Below are 22,873 nucleotides of genomic sequence, written 5' to 3'. Positions count from 1 at the left end.
AATAGTTTTCCCTTTAATGTTCACAAAATAGCCTAGGTAGTTAATTGTCATAATAATTCTGGTTGAGAAAATCACAAATAAGGTTATAAAGTTGCATTAGGTACGAACCTGAAGTAGAGAAGACTATACTTCTAAAATGGAATCTCGTAAATTTCTAAGTGGGCATTTATAACAAATGCAAGTACTTAGGACACGAGAGCGTGCCTAATTGTGTCGATTATTGTTACATACTAAGATAACACAAATTGTGTCAAAACACGTCGGTAACTCATATCAACTACGCCTGTCGGCTCTGGCCGAAAAATGTCTCAGCTAAAATAGGCTATTTTGCGTTGTAAAGTCTATTTAATATTTTTTATATACTACGTCGGTGGCAAACAAGCATACGGCCCGGCATACGGTTAGCGGTCACCGTAGCCTATGGACGTCTGCAACTCCAGAGCTCTGGCAACCTTACTCACCGGCAGGAACACAGCACTATGAGTAGGGTCTACTATTATTTGGCTGCGGTTTTCTGTAAGGTCCTTTCCGAGTTGGGGTCTGCTCTAGATCTGGAATCACATTCGCTGTGCTGTGCCCTACCACACAACGCGATATAGCATTCACAGTGCCCCCTACCTCTCTTGTAATATATTGTAATTAAATTGTTATATTACTTCTCGCAACAGATCGCCCTGGCGGTTCAGCGAGGAAACGCCGCCAGGGTAATGGGCACCATGCCGAAAGCGGACTTGCTGGACGAGAGGTTCTTTTTGTGATGAGCTCTTTTTTTAAATATAAATATATATGTTTATTTTTTTTTGTATTAATTTTAATTTATTTGTAATTTGAACATTCAAATTCTCAAATCCTGGGTTCAAATCCCGGTAAGGGCATCTATTCGAGTGATGAGCACGTATATTTGTTTCTGTGTCATGTTTGTCTTCTATGTGTTCAAGTATTTATATTTTTTCATATAATATATATAGGTATTTTTGTCCAAGTACCCATAATACAAGCCTTTATTGAGCTTAATGTGGGACTTAGTCAATTTGTGTAATAAAGTCCTGTAATAGTAATTTATCCTTCGTCAATATATTTGTGGAACCCAAGTCAAAGACGAAGCAATTTACTATCTTACAAGATTCTTTTATCATACTTATTATGAATATGGTTTTTGTAAGCAGGTAATTGAACATAATTGTACTTAACTTACATTAATCCGCAACTAATCAATTTTGCGATGTGACATTTAGAACTTTCGCGTATTGAACATCTATTAAAACATATTTTTAGCCGGTTTATCGCACTTTAGTTTTGTTGATGCATAGGAGAGGAGACGTGCGGAGATCCAGCGGAGCGGAAAAGAGATGTAGGTAATCATCTCCGTCTTAGCGTAACACTGGTCTTGTTCGCGGATCGAACTCGCAACCTTCTGGGATACTGACCATCTTTATTTTGAGTACTCGGACTATTATTGTAAATTAAAAAAACTGGACAAATGCTAGTCGGACTCGCCCACCGAGGGTTAAGTACTTTTTAGTATTTGTTGTTATAGCGGCAACAGAAATACATCATCTATGAAAATTTCAACTCTAGCTATCACGGTTCATGAGATACAGCCTGGTGACAGACAGACAGACGGACAGAGGAGTCTTAGTAATAGGGTCCCGTTTATATCCTTTGGGTACGGTACCCTAAAAAGTAGGTATGAAGCAGATTTCTCCATCTTATTATTTCTTCTAGCGAAAATGCAAACTCTACTTGGAGCCTTGTAGTCCGCTTCAGATTTATCAACTTGTAACGATTTTGATACCTTGAAGATCGCTTACGCTAATTGGTGCATGCGAAATAGAGTGAAAGACGTGTATGAGATGCGTATAAACAAACCCCTAGCATACATTCCATTCGATAGCGTGAATGACGAGCGTTCGCGTTTGTGTTTTGTGTATTTATAATATTAGCTACGTCAAATTAAGCCAAAAATGGGCGATCTGCGGAAATAATTCGTGTAGTTTTGGAAAATGGTACAGTTATACCTTGTGGTGTACAGATGAACATACTAAAAGTCCTCGGGGGGGGGGGGGGGGTTTGAGGTTGTAGGGGGGGGGGGGGGGCGTTAAAGGTACTTTTTTTCTGATTTTTGCTCATATCTCGAATATCTGTACAAATAGCATTATAATTACTTCAGACAAAAGATTCTACATAAAATGTTCTATAAATTAGATTATATTCATTTTTACTCTACGGTTAATACTTTACGAGCTACAGGATATTTAAATTAACAAAGAGATAAAAAAATAGACGATTTAAGAAAACGTCGTTTTTTCGTACTCGTAGTTGTTCATCATAACTGAAATTTGTCACGGAAATTGCACTAGCAACCTAGCTGAAACGTCGGAAAAAAGGTAAAATAATTAAATTTAATCGCGTTAGACCCGTTAATTACATTAATTGTGTGTACAAAACGCGAGTTTAAAGTGTTAAAATGAGACTTAACGCAAACGCGTACGTCACGTCACGCTATCGAATGAAATTGACACGAGGGGTACTGATCAAAACCAAAACAAATTGTTGAAATAGAATCGACCTCTTTGTGTCGGTGGTGTTGAAATTATACACAATAAAATCCAGTGAAAGTTTTTTTATTAGGTGCCATGATATAAAATATAACTACGTCTAATATACACAGGTTCTTATAAAATAATTATACGTAACTATATTCTTTATCATTTAAATTAACACTATAGAATGCCTTTCAAAAGCAATATTAGATAGATTCTAATTTAAGGTGACGTAGGCCTAGGTCGATATGTCAAATAAGTAATTAAATGTGCTATTTTCAATCAAAATGGTACTTATTGTCGGTTGTCAATAAGACGCTATTTCCATACATCTTCAATTTGAAATCAACCTTATTGACAAGTGACAATGTGGTACCTTTTGGTTGAAAACGTCACAAATGTCACTAGATAAAGTTTAGAACGTATTGAAATCAAACATAATCATACATATCGACTTTTGCCTACCTATCTTAAAAAAATAGTACCTATAGGTTACTGGAGTTTTGGTTTTATATACTTTTTTTATTTTGTATTTTTTTTATTTTTTACTGTTCTATTTTGAGACCAGCCAGCGATACTGATTATAACACATCTATTCTTAGCCCATAAATCGTTTCATATGGTTTAATGCCAACCATAAATTAAGTCTATTTGAAATAAGGCGTGACGAAATTGTGAGAAATCTGTTAATCTATGTCTTATACCATTAAATCTGTTTTCAGAATTATTGTTACTTTACTACTCTGTCTACGATACATTTTACCCTCCTAAGGGCCATTTGCACCATCCAGGGTTAGCCATGCACTAACTCGGAGTTAACCGTTAACACTGGGTTAAATTGTAAGTACTGATAACTCCGGGTTTAACAGGTCTACCCCGAACCCGCCCTTACGCTTTGTATTTGAAATCAATTAGTTAAGGAAATAAGGTTGAATTTCTTTTGTTTTGAAGTCGAACGAAACAAAAGAAATGCAACTCATCCAATCGAAAATGGTTAACATTACATTGAAGCAATTAGTACTACGGTTAGGACCTTAGGGCCTTAGGAGTTACACCAAGTGCTTAATCAAGTACGGCGCGCCCCCGTGGCACTGGATAGTAGGCGCAATTATAGCATAGACGGATAAGACATCTTATGCGTCCCTAGCAGCAAGCTCGGCCGAATTTCACCTTCCCATACAAACGGAGATTCGTTTTCATTTTAAAACTACGTTTTGGATTGTAACGAAACTGTACATACAATGACCTGAGGTATATCTATGCATGTAATTGTTTTGTATAGCTCCAGTTTATAAAATAAACGAAATAGAGCAAAAACAAGTTTTATAAAAACAAGTATGACGACCGGTCTGGCCTAGTGGGTAGTGACCCTGCCTGTGAAGCCGATGGTCCTGGGTTCGAATCCCGGTAAGGGCATTTATTTGTGTGATGAGCACAGATATTTACTCCTGAGTCATGGGTGTTTTCTATGTATTTAAGTATTTATATATTATATATATCGTTGTCTGAGTACCCATAACACAAGCCTCCTTGGGCTTACCGTGGGACTTAGTCAATCTGTGTAAGAATGTCCTATAATTTAATTTAAAATAATTTAATTTATATGAAAAACTTAAATTCGCTGCATTTTTTTCCTCTTCTTCTTCTTCCTCGCGTTATTCCGGCATTTTGCCACGGCTTATGGGTTGGGGTCCGCTTGACAACTAATCCCAAGAATTGACGTAAGTACTAGTTTTCAAATTATGAATTTGAAATATATGTATAAATTAATACATGAAATATTAATAATTATAAATTCTAAATATATTATAGTTAGATGAATGTAACAAATAAACATATATGTAATGAATCATAAATATAATTGTCATTAAGACTGTCTGCCTAAAAAAAAACCTCACTTTACCACGTGTATGTAGATTGTAGGTTTAATATGTATAACACATAAACAGACCTGTAACGATGGTTATTAATAAATTTTCAATTTCATTTTCATTTTTACTAAAGCGACTGCCATCTGACCTTCCAACCCGAAGGGGAAACTAGGCCTTATTGGAATTAGTCCGGTTTCCTCACGATGTTTTTCCTCCACCGAAAAGCAACTGATAAATATTAAACGATATTTCGTACATAAGTTCCGAAAAACTCATTGGTACGAGCCGGGATTTGAACCCGCGACCTCCAGATTGAAAGTAGCACGCTCTTACCGCTAGGCCATCAGCGCTTGTTTTTTTTAAACTTTTTTTTTTACCTATGTTTTATTTATTTATCTAAAGCTACATAAACTAATTACAGGACTAGATATACCTTATCCTATTGTAAGTACAAAGTTTCAGAGCAGCTAGTCGTTTTAAAAAGAGAGCGTAACTACGTTTGTATGAAGAACCTAGCTTGTTGAGGATTCTTATTAGGCTTAATTTTATTTGAGTGGATCAACGAAGCCATGCTTTTCAAAGCCAAAGTATTTTATTATCATTTCGCCATCGAATTTTGGTAACTTTGGTTTCTTTTCCCGTCTCTTGCATGACTATGCTACAAAGCGAATTATCAGGGGCCCATTTCTCGAACGATATTAGACTAATATTATTAGTCCACGAACTGTCAAATTGTATGGGTTATCATAACACACTAATAACATTAGACTAACAGCCACTGGGTAGAACGCGGCGCACATCTCTCGACACCCCTGAGCCGCTCACACCGGTGTTGCTCGGTCGTCTTCACGACGGCAGTTTCAGAGGCCCATCTAGTCAGCGGCAAGTCACCACCTGCCTCGATAACTTGCAACGTCTGCGACTTCTTTGCAATAACCCATTCTCATTGTCCACCCAAACTTCAAAGACCGGTATACTGTTCACTTTTTCTGCAATAGTCCCAATGCCTGCTGCGACCGGTTCATGGGTGTCTATTGCTGCACCTGTTCGGGTTCCAGCAAGCATTCTACATGACATTAAGGCTATCCTAGGGGCCTCTACGCGTTGGATCTATATCCCCACGCAAGCCTATCAAAAGACCGGGATTTAAAGGCCCGTGAAATCCAAGGAGATACAAATAATATTGTTCGAGAAATGGGCCCCTGATCTATTACAAGCTAAAGTAAACATCGATTTACAACACAAACAGCAACATCATCTACAAATCTGTTTCAATTCACGGCTAAATATTATTTTACATATTTGTTGTGAAATGGTTACGAAAACAGTCATTAAGGGCCACTTGCACCATTCAATAACCCGAGGTTAACCGGTTAAACCTGGAGTTACCATGGTTACCAGTACAATTTGACACTGGGTTAACGGTTTAACCGGTTAACCCCGCGTTAGTGGGATGGTGCAAGTGGCGCTAAGTATTAACGTAGATTTAAACACAAAAAGGTCTACTTTGTCGGGGACGTGAAGCGTATGGCAAGTACCTACTACAGCAAGTAATCTGTATTATACAGGGTTATTTTGTTATCTTTATGTCTGACAATACTCTGAGGGGTGAATATGTGGATCATACTTAATAACTTTTCCTATGCCCCAACCCCGAAATCGCGACAAAATATATCTGCCGCTAATACATTGTGGTGAATCACATGTCAATATTTTGTATGGAACGGCAGATTTATTTTTCGCGATTTCGGGGTTATCCCCATAGTAAAAGTTGTTCAGTATGACCTACATCCCTCAAGAGTATGGTCAGACATAACGCAATCAGTATACAGTTGAATTTAAAACTAGCTTATCAAACGTTATCATGCCAAATATCGGCTTCTCACCTTTCCTAGTCCTAGGATGCCCTTTTTGTTTAGAACATTTTTTTAACTAGGGTGAGTTGGGGCAAGATTGAAGGGTTTTTTATGAGGGGTAAGATGAAAAGTCGTCCATAATGCTTTGTCATACGGTTTTTTTTTGTCTTACCCCTCATAAAAAAACCCTTTAATCTTACCCAACGCACCCGTATATCTATTGGGGTTTAAATGAGTTTGTAAGTCTAGTTAGGGATAGGGACATTATGTAAGCAATATTGAATATTACATTGGTTTTCATTGTTCAATTTACTGTCCAGGCCAAATCAGGCCAAATTATAATGATGAAATTTAAAACTGTTTTCCGTCAAAGTAATTCTAGAATTAATGAACACAATAAAGGTATTTTATATATTCCATCGTCTAAAGATAATGGTATGACTTATTGTAGAGTTCCTATATAAGAATATTTTAGAAATATTTTAAATCTTTTTGTTTAAAATTATCACTTTCAATGTGTACGTATGTTAGTTAATTCGGTTGTTTTTATAAAATTAGGCCCATTATCTCATATAATTTCGTACAATGTGTATATTAAGGGCCAGTTCTACAAAAGGTGCATTCCACGAGAATGTCTCTTACGAAACGCCGTTCTTTTAATAGTTCTGAAAAGGCTGAGAAAATGATATTGGGTCTGGCAATATTTCATGCTGACTTTGCTAACAAATGGCAGTATATTCTCGAGCTTTACGGATTTGATTGAATTAGTTCCCATACAAGGCAAAAGCATTTTGTTAGGGACATTCTCGTGGAATGCCCCAAACCCGTTCGTCAAAGTCATCGTTAATAATTGCTGGTGTGCGAGGCCCCAACGTTGTCTGTTCTCAGTACAAAATTGAACATCCATTAAGCCGTAACTGTAGCCGGTTTTTCAAAGAATATTTTGTCATATCATTTTATTTTAACAATTTCAAAAACATCAAGAATACCTAATCCGCTAAATATTTATTTGATTCTACTTCAGTTACTTTGGTTACTAAGATTGAGATCTTCCATGGTTAGTAAAGTTATAATGGCAAGGGTGGATGGAGGGTTTTATATTACCTATACAAAGATGCAGTTGTTTAAAAACTAGTTTGAAATTGACATCATCAACATACTTAGAAAATATTTTGTTGTCGGGTTTTAGGTGTCACCACATTTATTGACCCCTAATCAACCCCAAACTTCCTGCCTCGCATAGAAGAAACGGTGGAATGAACTGTTGCCCGCGATATTTTCGGACATTAGTGATTTTTTAATGATCAAAGAAACCCAAAATTATAGGTATACTTATAAGTTATTTACAGTTAGAAGACTTCTTAGTAATACAGTTACTGGCAACATGGACTTATAGAAATTCCAAACATGACCTTGGTCCAAAACGTTTCGAAAAATGTATATCATTCATAACATAACTAACAACCCCAGAAGTATAAAGGTTTAAAATAGGGTCCAAAATGTTCCTAAAGAACTCACTACCAAATTCGTAAGGATCTGCATTAAGTATATTGTACTGTTTGTTAGGTTAGATCATGGGTTTTTGGTGCAAAATAATGTTTTCATGCCATATCTTTATCGGTAAGGTATCGCCTTTGCTATCACACCGACGTCCCTCTACTTATGCCGACGTGCCCCACTGTTGCTTGGAGCTCCTGTGTTAACAAGTTAGGGAGTAGCTAAGTGATATTTAACCTAATACAACATTTACTTTGCCTCATCAGCACCTAAATGATCAAAAAATAATCTAAGTCTATTTAATTACTGTTGTGATTAACTAATATTTGACCACGATGTTTAGCCTGAGGGAAAATCAACAAAAAAATATAAATACGATTTCTGGATTAGCAAAATGTCAGTGAAACGAAAAACATTTTCAATATTTTTCATAATAATGTAGATCTTAATGACGCTAAAAATCTAATCTACTATAATTTAGTAAGCGTACTCCATTCAGGCTTAATTCGGCACCACCAAGTCTTCTGACTTCCATCCTTAATCTAACAATTATACAGTGATAACTTTTAAAATTACTGACTAGATAAACATGAAAACGATTGACATTTCAATGTCATTGGACTGCGGGTAATTTGAAGCTTGGGTTTATCCTAATAATACCAATGTTTATTAAAACAGTTTAACATCACTATGTTAATTGTCGAAGGCAAAGACTTTTACAGTCCAGTTTACGAGTGACGACGGTTCAAGCAGCAAACCGACTGCCTCAGCTTTCCAAAGAAGCTGGATTTCTGTTCGACGTTCGCGTGGACGTCTATCATGCGCGGTGTAGCTTTCGTTGCTTCATCAGTCTTGCTTGCCCCGTTGGTTACGTCCGGCTCCTCGTCGGATCACGTATCCGGGCCGGGGTAGCGGACAATAAGGTTCATGTCATCATCGTCTTGCTTGCACTTACGGACCTGAGTTGGCCCTTCAAAGCGCGGCCTCTCACATAATTTGTTCTCAATGATGTTAACGCAAACGTCGGCGGAGACGCATCGACGCCTGTTTAAATTTTTTGAGTCATCCTCTAAGTCAGATTGTTGATTTTCGTCGGCGGTGGCTTGTTCGTCCTCTTTATCATCTTCATCTTCATCTTCGTCGTCACTGTTCTCTCTACCTTCGAGGATCATGCGGTGCGTAGCTTCTTCCATTACACTGTCAGTAGGAGCTTCATTAATGTTAGCATGTGACAGCGAGAAGGGCAGCTTAACTGACAGTTCTCCGCCTATACCGCTGACGTTCAGTTTTATCTTCACATAGTAGGACACGTAAATGGCAAACACGTTGCGGTCTTCGGGTGAGTTTGAACTGCAGAGGACCGTGGATGCCAGGCAGGCCCCGGTTTTGGAATAGGAATCCTCGAGGGCTATCCAGTTCTTTGTAACACCTGTGAACAACGGCTGGAGTTATAGTACCCAAGAATATTTTTACTCGTTATTATTAACAATATTGTAGTTAAAAATAAATGAGCAGTGTTATATGCGTTAATGCGTTATTATAAGTCCCTTCAACGCTGAAAAGTATTACGAGTATCATAAAACCTGGCACGGAAAAAGTAATCTGTTTCAAGCTAAATGACTAATTTAAGTAAGAATTTTAATATTGAGTCTACTTTTTATATTTCTACGTGAACGGGTTCTAAAGTAGTATTCCATATTATTTCTAATCTTACCCCTGCTGGGTGTCATGGTATAGGTTTCATCCAGCCGCTGCCCCGGCGGCACGAGAGTGGTGTCATCCTCGACCATTGCCACGTCGTTCTTAAACTTGCTGTCGGAGAACATGCACACCTCTACGTGCTGAACCACCACCGCCTACACAAAGAACATGGCTCTTACCCCGGCTAGGTATCATAGTGTAGGAGCCGTCGAGACTCTGCCCGGGCAGCACGGGGGTGTTGTCCTTTTCGAAGGCCACCACGTTCTTGAACTTGCCGTTCGAAAACATGCAAACGTCCACATGTTGGACGACCATTGCCTGAGGGAAGGACGTTAGAATTTTGAAACGCGGAGTTTATTGCCAATTGGTTTTGAAGTTTTGAAATCGCATTGTACCTTAACGAAGGACTTATGTATCTTATGATAATATTTTTCTTATTTCTTTCTTGCAATTTCTTTAATAAGGTAATTTAGGAAAATCGCGACATTGCCAATAAAGCACCAATTAAGTAGCAGAGAGGTTGTCAGACGTCCAAATGTCCTCTTAACTTTACTTACTTCAAGTAATGACTGGACATAATTCAAAATCTGTGAATAAATATGAGTTTTAATATATTATATTGGTCTCGTGTAGAGAAAAGCGAATGGAACGAATGAAATTACACACACACACACACACACACACAATAAGTATAAAGATAAGAATCCGAAATTTGAAATGAAATGACGCTGGCAGTTTCACTTATACACGGCTGGTACTGTTTTGCTATGTTCATGTGTCTGATTTCTCGACCATGCATGCAACACTAAATAGGGCCTGATTCGTAATGAATTCAAAACCCTATTTAACCGAAGCCTTAAACTCTATCAAGATGTTTTTCTAAAAAAATTTAAAATTTCTTTAAAAATTATTATTTATTACTAAATTCATCATTCTTTATTTCTGCCCGCTCCTGTCGTTAGTTTTGTTGTATGCCCTCCATCATACATTCTTCTACAATGTCTTTTGACACATTCTTGGTTTGAGTTCTATCAAGACCTTTCTTAAAATATTTTTGTTGCATATCGTTCTTGTCGTTTTAACCAAAGAATTCTTTGGACACTCAACCCCATACCATTCAATAGGCCAATACTAAGGGAGTTTGTTAAATCAAGTCTTTGCGCCCGATTTAGAGCAATTGCAATTTGGCGCAAAATTATTTTCGACGTTCAATTTAATTTATTTTTATTATCTGAGGATTAGATTTAAAAAAAATATTTTTAGTATAGCTAAAAATGTTGGAGTGTATATATATTTAGTAGGCTAGAAAATATTCAAGGAAAAGCACTCCGAATTTGACAAATTCGTTACGAATGAGGCCTTTAACATGTTAGTTTTCGTCACTACGTTTTTCTTGCACGGTGTATGTTGGACACTTTTAGTGTTTTCAATGTATTCCCGGTCCTATTCGTCCTGCATTAAAATCATAGGTTACCTTGATGCGTCGAACAGTCTTGTTGGAGTGGTTGATGATGGAGAAGCTCACGACGATAGGCTCGCCGTGGTGGTATGCGGACTTGTCCAGCCACGCTTCCAGCCTTAGCCTGTATAAAAAAAAAACCAGATGTCCAGGAGCCATTTTACTTACACTTTTAATGTATGCATCTACCTACACTATGCCACAAGCGAAGCGGCGCGGCACAGCGCGGCGGGCCCACGGCGTTCGCGTTCGCAACGAGATCGCACACGTAGGGCACTTCTATAGGTACCTATCAAAGGATTGATTCACTCCGCGCCGCATCACATGTGTTGTTCGCCTACGTAGTACGCTGCGTTACATATTCGAGCGATAGAAAGGCAGATAAAGGAATTTCGTTTTTCGTACTTCAGCGGCCAATACTAATCACCATTAATAATTTTTTTTTTACTTTACACCTTTGAATAACTCAGTATATAATAACTATTAATAACTCGGTAACGGTACGTAGGTATATTTTAAAATCCATAAACAAATTGTTTTTTTTTATACAATGGTACAGTCGGCATCAAAAGTATCGTATCCGACTATGCGTCAAAAGTAGGTATATTATTATGTTAGATAGACTAAAAAAGATAGGTACTATGTCTAGTAGAGATATGACTATTGATGCTAACTGTGAATTGTGAGCGTGGCGTATCTAAATATCGTATTGATCTGTGCCCACAACCCCTGTAACGCAGCGTAGGCGAACGCGAAGCGAAGCGATGCGGCGCGAGCCAAAGACATATCTTATATAATACAAATGGAACTTCACTTACTGGTAAGTTCGTTTAATTTTGTAATTATACGATACTGCCTAGCCCGAGACATATCTTATATAATTTCGAGTTTCGAGAAAAAGTGAATGAAGTCAGCTGTGTCATCGAGTTTAAAGTTTTTATTTGCGGCCAACCCAAAATCACGTGAAAATCTAGTGAAATTATATATGTCTCGGGCCAGGCAGTATCGTATAATAACAAGCTCGGAAGCACGCACAAAAGCAGTTAATGGCCTTTAATATTATGTCTCGAAGTTACGACGATTATTATGAATTCTCTGATAACCCATTTAATGTTTGTAGAGATTTTCAAACACGATTTAAACAAGGAACCCAGAGGCGTAGAGCCCGTTTCAGTTTTAACAAGTTCGAAATTAAACTTTCGTGAGACATACTTTAAAATTCACTTGTTACGATTTTGATCTTATTTTGATAAGACCTTTAAGAACGCTCACGGTGATTGGTGCATGCGAAATAAAGTGAAAGTCGTGCGTAATGTCGGTTGTACACACTCATTGAGAGCCTCTCGCCGAGTCTCGTCACCGCTCCGATCCAATAGGAGAAACGCGAGACGAGACCAGAAGGGAGCAGCATGTACACACTCGTTCTCGGCCTGTCTCGGGGTCTCTCGGCGAGATGCACGCCAATCACCAAGACCATCGTCTAGGTCGTGTCAAAACCGAATCAGGATCCTATTTGAACTGCGAGAAATGATAATAGATGACTCTTTCGATCCTAATAGGAGAATAAGTGTCTCAAAATATCCATACATTTTTCGTTCGTACTTACAATTTGTTTCCGCTATACAAAGTATATGAAAAATGGTACCTAACGAAATGGAAATAAAAATCTTGAAACCCTTTTTTTTTCACATAACACGGCTAACATCAATCGATATTATCAAAGAAGCTCGTGATTCTAAGTAGCAATAAAATAAAAAAAATTAGAAAAAAAAGGTAGTTTACAACTTTAAATAAAATGGCCCACATACATATAACATTACATACCCTTGAAAATAATTATTACCCTCAGTAAAATTTACCACAAAGCACTATGTACTTACATGTGAAATGTTCTAAAATAATGTACTCACCGACCATCGCAAAGCAGGAACGGTTTTTCAACGACGACGCGAGGCGCGGCCGGCTCTGTGGGGTTGGAGCATTCGCCTGATTCTGCGGCTAAAAAATACATGTAGTTTAGCATCAAAAGTTAATTCTCTAAGGGAGTCCGCTAGCTGACCCGTGTGCACGGAGCGGGCGCACACACGCGGGTGCCATTGTAGGTAAAATCCGTCGCACGCGTCCGCGCCAGTTAGCGTTGCTCATACAATTTTTCGTTAACCCGCTCACCCGCTCCGGCTAACCGCGCCAGCTAGCGGATGCTTTAATAACGAAGCAATTTTAGGACAAAAGTATAATACAGATATGACTAAATTTACATTTCGTACGGTATTTAAGATTTACGGACCGCATCGCCTAGCAAGTGTGATGAAAAATACATTATATTATAGCCCTAGTACGGCTACCATCAGTTTGGCAGCTAGCGTGAAAATAACTTACTTTCTATGCATCTCGCTCATATTTGTGCGAGCGAGATGTATACTTAGAAGGTAAATTACGTAGACGTCAGCGTATATGTCAGATTTGACACTGTCAGTGACTCACGGTACGGATATAGGACGAAATTTAGGATTGACGGACCGCATTGCTTACGTGTATAAAAACACTAAAAAAATAACCTACTAACGTTACGTTCTACTAACTGTGTTACGATCTACTAATGCACATGTTTACTGTTTACGTCAGTATTAACTTGACGGTGACGTAAACGAACCGCGGACGTTTGGTAATGAGTTTTGCGCAAACAAAAGACCGTCGATTTCCTGTGCAGCCTGTGCTTCAAATCAAGATGAATGGACTCAAGTTTCGTGCCACCGTGTTTAAAAAGGATGGTAATGATTGTTGTTTGTATCAAACTAGAGTTAGACCAAGAAAAGTCTGCAACGATTTTGATAGCACACGCAGTGCAAGTGTTATTTTAAACGTCAAACTTCTATAAAATTATGACGTATATATAAATAACACTTGCACTGCGTATGCTATCAAAATCGTTACAAACTTTTCTTGGTCTAACTCTATGCCATTTCTTAGACAGTATGTTCATAAGCTGCCGTATAAATGCTTTGTTATATCCCACCGCGCATATAAACAAGCTTAATATTAATTGGAAAACTTTTACTGAAAAGTGTTTTGTGTACCTACTCGGATAGTAGGACAGTACCACGCCATTATGTATACAGGTTGATTTTATTCGACGAAACTCGAGGTAAATGTTCAAGCAAGTTTGCCCCCTTGTAAACTTTTAACGATTTTTGGTTGTGCACAATGTAAAAGTTGCTCAGCTTTTACTGTAAAAAAAGTTATTAAATCTCAGCAAAATCCAAACCCCTGCCCTGACTTTATAGTATGAATTTTCTCAGATGATTTTTTCGGGCTTGGGCCCTAATCTGTTAAACAAAGGCCTTTGTTTCTTTTAAGAACGGTCTTCAGCACGTACCAAAGCAGCCATGTTTAAAAATCAACTATCGTGATAGTATTAAGGTTCAAAATGTGACAGCTCATTCAGAGAACAATGAGGGTGGGCTTTTCTTTGGAGATAACAAAACGTGTTAGCTCCGAATGGGCTATTTTATGAATTTGAACCATATCAGTAGAATGGTAAATTTGCTTTCTAGACGGGCTTGTTCCCGTTACTTATGCCGGGGCTATTAGCATAAAGGAAACAATATTCTTTGTTTAACAGATTAGGGCCCGATCCCGAAAAAATCATCTGAGATAATTCATACCATACTAACCCTGCACCTTGGCTTAAAAACTATGTCTTGACCGTTTCATACATATATAGGTATGTGCATATTTAATTCTCAGAGAATTAATGGACATATGATGACCGTTTTTATTTTCAATTATTAATAGTCTTTTAGCCCAAATCGAGTTTTAGTTATTCGATATGTTTCCGATACTATACTGATCTGTCAGTGTCAAAAGTGACGTTTTTGGTTGTAGAAATGTCACTTTCGACACTGACATGTCAGTATCATATTGGAAACAGATTGAATAATTGCCCTGTTTGTTCTAAATTAGGTATATCCATAGAGTAACTTATACTAGAGCGGTACTGTCATAGTAAATTTTGTAACCCCAGTAAATTCACTGCCATCTGTCGACACACTTTAAAACTAAAAATAAATATTTATAAAAATACGATAAAATGTATTTAAATATGGATAAATGATTTTTTTTATTTGCATTAATTATTTTTATGATTTTGACCCATGTTCTTTCACTGATATGCGTTAAAATTATAAATAACAAACGAAACCGTCAACGCCCTCTATACGAGTGTAGGCTAAAACTAGTGGCGCCCTCTGATCGAGAATCAAATTTTCGTGATTTTCGAGGCACGTTTTTTCCTTAGACTGTATCCATCTATTACGGAGTTATATCTATCTTTGGTATATCTTATGAAAGTCACTTCAGTGTTGTGATAAGTGAAATTCAAACAGATTTCTTGGAATTAATTAAAAATAATTAATTAGAGCTTAAACATGCCTAACGGCTGATTTTACTAATTGTACTTAGTTGTAGGTATCTGTGTTTTATTAAAGCTAAGTTTATAATAAACCTTTTATTTCCCAAATGAATATAGCAAAACTTTATTCACCTATTCTGTGTGTATTTTAGAAGACCATTCTTGTATTCCACGAAAACTCCATAAAAGTCTGTAAAAAATCTGAAATTTTTATTTAATTTAAAAAGTGTGATTTCGCTTTTTGCAAGTCTATTTCTATACAACCGCGTAGCAAAAAATTGGATTGAAATAAATTGTCAAAGCACAGGAAAATTCGACGGTCGGCATTTTGAAACCCATTTTTCTCTTATTCTCTATTGTGTAACAACCATGTTTTTTCGACTTTGTTTTTTTAACCTGTGCTAAGAAAATTTATAAATCAATCCGCGAGCCGTCGCTTGGCAGTTGGCAGGCAGATAAGCCTAGAGCATTTCAACAGAGTGTCGCTTACGTCTCGCTAGATCAATACTATTAACCCCAGTAGCATTTATACGTCATTATGACGTCAGCGACGTCATTATGACGTAATAATGTCGTCATTATGACGTCGCTGACGTCATTTTGCTACCTGGGAATTATGCTAGGAAGCCGAATATTTTTGACTTTAAAATTTTGTGCCAAGCCATAAAACATTATCAGTCTACGAATTGGCTCCCTAGCATTTTCATAAGTATTAAAGGAGTAGCGTTATGTAAGCGACTCTCTGATAAATTGCTCTTACACCTCACGGTCAACGCAGTTTTCCTGTGTCACTCGTGCTGCTTAGCATAAAAACCGTATGTGCATTTGATAATTCGTTCAAGCGTGCACCTTGTCCTTAAGCAAAAAAGTATGCAGTTGATGAAGTTTCCAAATACACATACGGTCCTTATGCGGAGCATGTCAGTATGTCACTTTTGTGAATTGACACGGAGCGTGACATAGGTAAATGACACGGAAAAACCACGAGTCGTGTTAGTGCATGGCGGTATAAAAATATTAATGTCAAAAAAACATGTTTGTACAAACTTATCTTCAATTGTTGCAATAACTTGTATAATCATAGGAGCATACAAACAAGCAGTACAGCAGTAGTAATGCTGGTTTAGTCTGAATCCGAACGGTGTATTTATGGATAGGTTCCTTTTTTACCGCTACAGAGCTAACCTTTCTTAGCATATAAAAAAAAAATCAAATGAAGCCTCGCTTATGTCTAATAGAGAAATAAAATACTTTAAAAAATACAAAAAGAGGGTAATACAAGTCAATACGGATAAGTGCGGCTGGCCTTCAGATTGGGATCTGTTTACACATTGATTAGTGTTTATTGCGAGTTCATACATTTGCTACTTGCGTTAAGTGGCAAATGTACAAACTCACAATAAGCACTAATCGATGCGTAAAATGTGAAAGCGAGCCACACTTAACTCGCAGCCACACTTACCCGTATTGACCTTATAGCAAAGAGGATATAATAAGATAGAGCGGTACTGTCATAGTAAATTTTGTAACCAATGTAAATTCAATGCCATCTATCGACATACTTTAAAACTAAAAATGAAGATTTATGAAAATACGTTAAAATGTATTTAAATATGGAAAAATGTTTTTTTTATATACATTAATTATTTTTATATGATTTTGACCCATGTTCTTTCACTGATATGCGAGAGTAGGCCAAAACTAGTGGCGCCATCTGATCGAGAATCAAATTTTCGTGATTATCGAGGCACGTTTTTTCCTTAGACTGTATCCATTTATTACGGAGTTATATCTATCTTTGCTTATAGTGAAATACGCTGCGAAGAAGAGGGTTACATTTTTTATCGTATAGCTCTTTACCAAGGTTGCATTGTACCGAATTGGTTTTCCATCCTTTGTACTTAATATGCAATTTCCGTAACAGGATGATTGAACAACAGAAGTTTTGTTTTTTTTCGCTTACTCTTGTACGTAATTTCATCAAAGAGGCAGAACAGTGTTTACCAGCAATCAGATTTGGGTGTGAAATCCTATTAGATGTCGGAGAATGTTGAGGAAATTCGGATAACACGGTGAAAAGGTTTTTCTTGTATATCTACGTTGACTTATATTGGATAAAATTGGCGTGAGCGTAATTATCTCAAAAAGCAAGATTTTTAGGAAGGTACCGGTCTATTAAGGCCGTTCCATCGGTTTGCCGCTGTCTGTGTCACATTTCGCAAGAAAGAACGGGAAAGATCATGCGCGCCAAGTGTCAATTTTGATCGAATTTTGTCGATTTTTATTTTAAAAACGTTACCCTACAATATCGAAATTCGAAAGCTATGAAATTACTATTTAAGTTAAGATTGTTTTTTCTTCTTTTTTTGTTAATAGTATCACATAATAAATAACCGAGTAAAGTTGGATTAAAAGTCCGAGTTAGAGGTTACTTTGGGAATTAGTTGTATCGAGCGAAGTGTCATAATTCGTGTATCGGAAGCTATGATATTAAAGATAATATAGTCAAGAACTACATATATTTCTTCCACGTCTACAAATATCAACGCCTCTTAGAAAAACAGGATCATAATTAATTATAACAGTTGTTGTAGCAGTGGCGTACTGTTAATAATAGTTATGTTAAATATATGTGATATAACTACACATAAGCATGGAAAATAAGCAATTTTCATTGAACTAGGGAACAAATCTAATTGTTTTATTAAGTATTGTTTTTTTTTAAGTATTCCCACTTCTATTTAAACCTACATAATGTAAATTATAAACTGAAAAAGACGTCATATAGGTAGTTGATAGTAGTAGACGTCATACGTTAACCGGTTAAACCTGGAGTTATCATGGTTACCAGTACAATTTGACACTGGGTTAACGGTTTAACCGGTTAACTCCCGGTTAGTGGGATGGTGCAAGTGGCGCTAAGGATCAACACCCCCGCTGTAATGTCACATCAGTAATGCAGCTATAGTTGACATCATGACATCCGAAATTAACATATGTATTGCATTAATTATTTTCCATCGTATTTTCACGGAATCGTACGAACATGTCTTGCTATTTCAGTCAGTCTCAATATAAAAAGTACTGAGGTTGACAGAAGTAAAAAGTACTGGGGTGGGGTGGGAGGAGGTTACCCAAGCTGCCCAAGACCGTAGTCAATGGAAAAACAAGATTCGAGCCCTACACCCCAGCAGGGGTAACAGGAAAAGAAGAAGTAGAAGAAGAGGTTGACAGAAGTAGCATGACAAATACGAACGTTTCCGAGAAAATACGATGGAAAACAATTATGTATAGTACACCTGTATCATATTGACATATTGCTTTTTGTCACGACGGTGACATTTAAAGCGGGATGCAATTATCTAGTTTGACTTCTTTTTCGGTAATACTCTTTGATTGTTGAACTTGGTCCGCTATACATATAAGTCCGAGTAAAAGTAACATAAGAACATTAACACACATTGATTGAGTTAAGATGCTTAAAATCGAAGACAATGTCGTACTTCGAATTAGATAAGTAAACGAGACGGCGCTGTACAGCTCCATATATTTTGAGGTAACTCTTTGTCAAAAGTTGACGTTTGACAATTCGGTGACCGCAAAACATATGGCGCAGTACGGCGCTATCTGTTTTAGATGTCAAACTAAGGGGCACGTTTTTTTCTCTCTGTATTACAATCATTAAATTTCTCTTTGATAAGAACTAACCTGGCTGTTCCTTGGAAGTATCTTCTTGCTGTTTTTTTCGTCCTCTGATCCTAGAAAAGTACAAAAAACTTTAATATTAAGCATATGTAGGTACTAATGAACACACTACAGTGGTCCAAAAGTACGTTAAATTTTTTGTTCTTAATTCGTCTTTAAAAAAATTCCACTAAAATTTAAACTACAATCATTTAAATAAAACAAAATATATTACATTCAAAATATTATATTTAGGTTTGATACACAAACGCAAACGTTTGTAACAATTATCAACAATGTACCGCAGTAAAAAATAATTGTCAATGTATTTTTCACCTCAGCAGCTCGAACAAGGGTACTTTCGTCACTCCCTGGAGTGACGAAAGTGCGACTTTCGTCACTCCAGGGAGTAAAACAAAGTAGCTTTTTAATTTAGTGAAGGCCATGAACTGCCACTTCATACTTCGGTGTCTATTACAAATTTGAAATACATTTTAACTTTTAATATATTCTCACTACTGAGGTGAAAAATTATATGTGTCAAACGAGAGCAAAGTTATTTTACATCTCGTGTTTTTGAGTTTGAAAATCAACACTCGCAAGAAAAACCAACTTTCCACTCTTGTTGCACAAATATCTATTTCGGCCACCCTGACAACACGCAATACTAAAGTCCGACAGGAAATTGTAGAAAATAAATGAGGGCGCCACGTAACTGTCACATTTTTGACGTAAAATGCTTAAACATGGCAACAATTAATTGTCACTTAGGCCCCATTCGCACGAGAGCTTAAAAAGCGTTGCGTGTGTGACGCACCCATAAGTAAGAGCGAGAAAGAGCGAGAAAAAGCTCTTACTTATGTGTGCGTCACATACGCAACGCTTTTTAAGCTCTCGTGCGAATGGGGCCTAAAGTATGGATTTTTTTAGTTACATTTTATTTAATTTCTACTATTTTATGTCCCACTATACCCGGTATTTCACAAAGTATCTATATATTAGCTATTATACATATTATTTTCTGCTCTGGTGAACAGCAGAAAACTAAATGGTGGACGTAATTTTTCCCGAGCGTGAGTACTTATTTATTCTGCCTGGCAACACTGGTAATTTACAAAGTAAGGTTTATTACGTTCTGTTCTGTTCTGATGAACAGAGAGTATCGAATGCTAAAGGTAAATTTGTTTTTTAAAAAACAAAACCAAGACGTGTTTTTTCCTGAGCGCAAGTAGTTATTTATTCTTTGCTCTGTGCTTCATGTTTTTTGAACTCGATGCATCACAAAGCCTTTATAAATATATTTGAAAAAACGGAAGTCATCTCTTGCAGAACTGACTTCAAAATTACACACAGACATGTGTTCATTTTTCAGAACGAGGCATACATGTAGCAGTTTTTTTAATGGCTTATTTTTTTAATAGGCTTTGCCGTTATACCCGAGTGCTGATTTTTGTTGTTCATTTCTAATTCAAAACTTCAATTAAAGCAAGCATTCAAATCCCTACATATCAAATGATTGTGACTGTCTTTATTTTCAAAATAAAACATCAAAAAACAATTACAAAAAGTTTGAAATTAAATATGACTTATATTAAGACGTAACCTTAGGCAGGAGACATATGATTTTTTCCCGAACTCATTGATATTCAGTTGAAACTAAAGTGTCAGCCCAATTCTATCCCGAGAGTTGATATTAAATTTATTTCAATACCAGTACCTATTAATTCAATACGGGCGATAAATTTAACCAGATATAGAATTTATCCATCTACATAATTATTAATAAAGAGGTTTTTTAAATTACACTTAGTTATGATCCCGTATTTTTTTTTACCGAGCAACAATGTACTGCAAACATTAAGCCCCACTTGCTCCATCCCACTAACCCGGGGTTAACCGGTTAAACCGTTAACCCGGTATCAAATTGTACTGGTAACCATGGTAAATCCAGGTTTTACCGATCGAATCGTAATTGGTTATCTCTATCGGAGGCGGAGTTTAGTTCGCTCGTAAGGGTAGGGGAAAAAAATTCTGAAGTGGTTCACCAGCAATGTCCCTGATTGTACCTGAAGAGGTAGACATGCATACATACACTCGAAAAGCAACCTTCTTCTGGCAGTCGGCTAAAAAATATTGTCAGTCAACATACGCATTGTACCTACTTCTAAAGTAATTAATCGTTGACCTCCTTACGAAATAGGTAGTTCATTTTGCATGAGTGCTGGCCACTCAAGTATCCTATTTATCGAGGTAGAAAATTGTCGTCCGAGAGAAAGAGGACGAGTATAATAGAGGTAATTTGTATAAAGCCAAGTGGGCGACACCAAGTCACTAGGGTATTTTTTAGCACATCTTTCATTTGTTTCTCATTGTAAATACACACGGTGTTTCCTGTAACAGCCGGGTTAGCACATGATTGGCGCGAGAGTATCTCGCCGCGACATAGACTACACGTCCCCCTTTAATTCATACAGTTAGTAAAAGACGAGTAGTCTATGTCGCGGCGAGATACTGTTGCGTCAATCATGTGCTCGGCCTACAGGAGCAATAAATTAAACTGGAGGCTGTACGCCTCAAACCAAAGATAGATATAACTCCGTAATAGATGGATACAGTCTAAGAAAAAAACGTGCCTCGAAAATCAAGAAAATTTGATTCTCGATCAGAGGGCGCTACTAGCTTTGGCCTACTGTCGTTTAGATGGCGTTGACGGTTTCGTTTGTTATTTAACAATTTTAACGCATATCAGTAAAAGAACATGGGTCAAAATCATAAAAATAATTATAGCAAATAAAAAAAATCATTTATCCATATTTAAATATCCTCTTTGCCTCAAACTGACCAACATTTGTTCAGCAACTTATTAAAATTATTAAATTTTAGATTATACCTTTTTGATACAAATTAAATATTATTTTCAATGTACGCTGCCATCTGTGTGTTTGACGTTGCTTGTCACCCTTTAAACATAACAAATTTTGCAATACATTGCGTCTTAGAATAAACTTTAAAGTGTAATAAAAATCAAAACACAAGATATTTTTAAAAGTTGCTGAACAAATGGTGGTCAGTTAACGGAGTATGGCAGCTTAATTTATTGCTCCTGTTAAAGGATTTACAGAAAACACCCGGTATAGTTAGCCAAACAAAATTGTCAGTAAATAAAAACAAAAACAAAAAACTATATTCATCCTTTCTTTTGGGTGCTAGTAGTAAGACAAAGATAGTATGATTCTCTCTGTTTATGTTTTAAATGAGACAGTCCTTTGACAAACTATAATACCTATATTTAGGTATACCATAATGGCGTCTAGCGGCGAATAGCTTTTCTTGGTATTTTACTGATACAAAAAGCAATATCCCCACTAATATTATAAATGCGAAAGTAACTGTCTGTTTTGTCTTCACAGACAGACAACAACAAAAGCGATTTAGATGAAATTTAGAGATAGTTTGAGGCCCAAGGAAGGACATATGATAGTTTTTATCAATCATCATCATCTCACGCAGACGAAGTTGCGAGCAGAAGCTATTATCTCTATATATGTAGAACAAAATAAAAATATTTGACCGTGGCAGACATAGTTGGTGAACTTTATTGATATCTCCACAATTTAAATTATAGAGAATAGAAGGTACCAGATACTTTAGCCTCCTGAGACCTAGACGCAGTGTTTTGTTGTTGAATTTGGAACCTTTTGATTGTGGAATATGTACAATAATTTGTGTCGGGGGCCACAGGAGGTTAGTGGAGTCTGCAAAAAACCCTCTATAATCAACACATTAAAATGAATTTTCACATATTTTTGAGTACTTGGGCCGTTCTGAAATATCTTATGGTGACCGTTCTT

The 22,873-nt window shown here is 36.8% G+C and overlaps 2 protein-coding genes across 2 annotated transcripts in view; both read right to left on the bottom strand.

Annotated features, from left to right (window-relative positions):
• The window catches only part of LOC134755207 (uncharacterized), a 417,347-nt gene that overhangs the window by 76,554 nt on the left and 317,920 nt on the right, over nucleotides 1-22,873 (bottom strand). The window lies entirely within an intron of this gene.
• Nucleotides 8,153-22,873, bottom strand: part of LOC134753788 (phosrestin-2-like) — a 46,922-nt gene continuing 32,201 nt past the window's right edge. Inside the window, exons 6-10 of the mRNA XM_063689727.1 lie at nucleotides 12,838-12,925; nucleotides 10,943-11,051; nucleotides 9,652-9,786; nucleotides 9,482-9,620; nucleotides 8,153-9,196 (exon numbers count right to left, since the gene is read on the bottom strand). Coding sequence (XP_063545797.1) covers nucleotides 8,658-9,196; nucleotides 9,482-9,620; nucleotides 9,652-9,786; nucleotides 10,943-11,051; nucleotides 12,838-12,925 — 1,010 coding nt within the window. The 3' untranslated portion in view covers nucleotides 8,153-8,657. The remainder of the gene's footprint in view (nucleotides 9,197-9,481; nucleotides 9,621-9,651; nucleotides 9,787-10,942; nucleotides 11,052-12,837; nucleotides 12,926-22,873) is intronic.

The sequence above is a fragment of the Cydia strobilella genome, chromosome Z (assembly GCF_947568885.1).
Source record: "Cydia strobilella chromosome Z, ilCydStro3.1, whole genome shotgun sequence".
Taxonomy (NCBI): domain Eukaryota; kingdom Metazoa; phylum Arthropoda; class Insecta; order Lepidoptera; family Tortricidae; genus Cydia; species Cydia strobilella.
The sequence above is the reverse complement of the archived record's forward strand: the minus strand, read 5'-3'. Positions and strand labels throughout refer to the sequence as shown.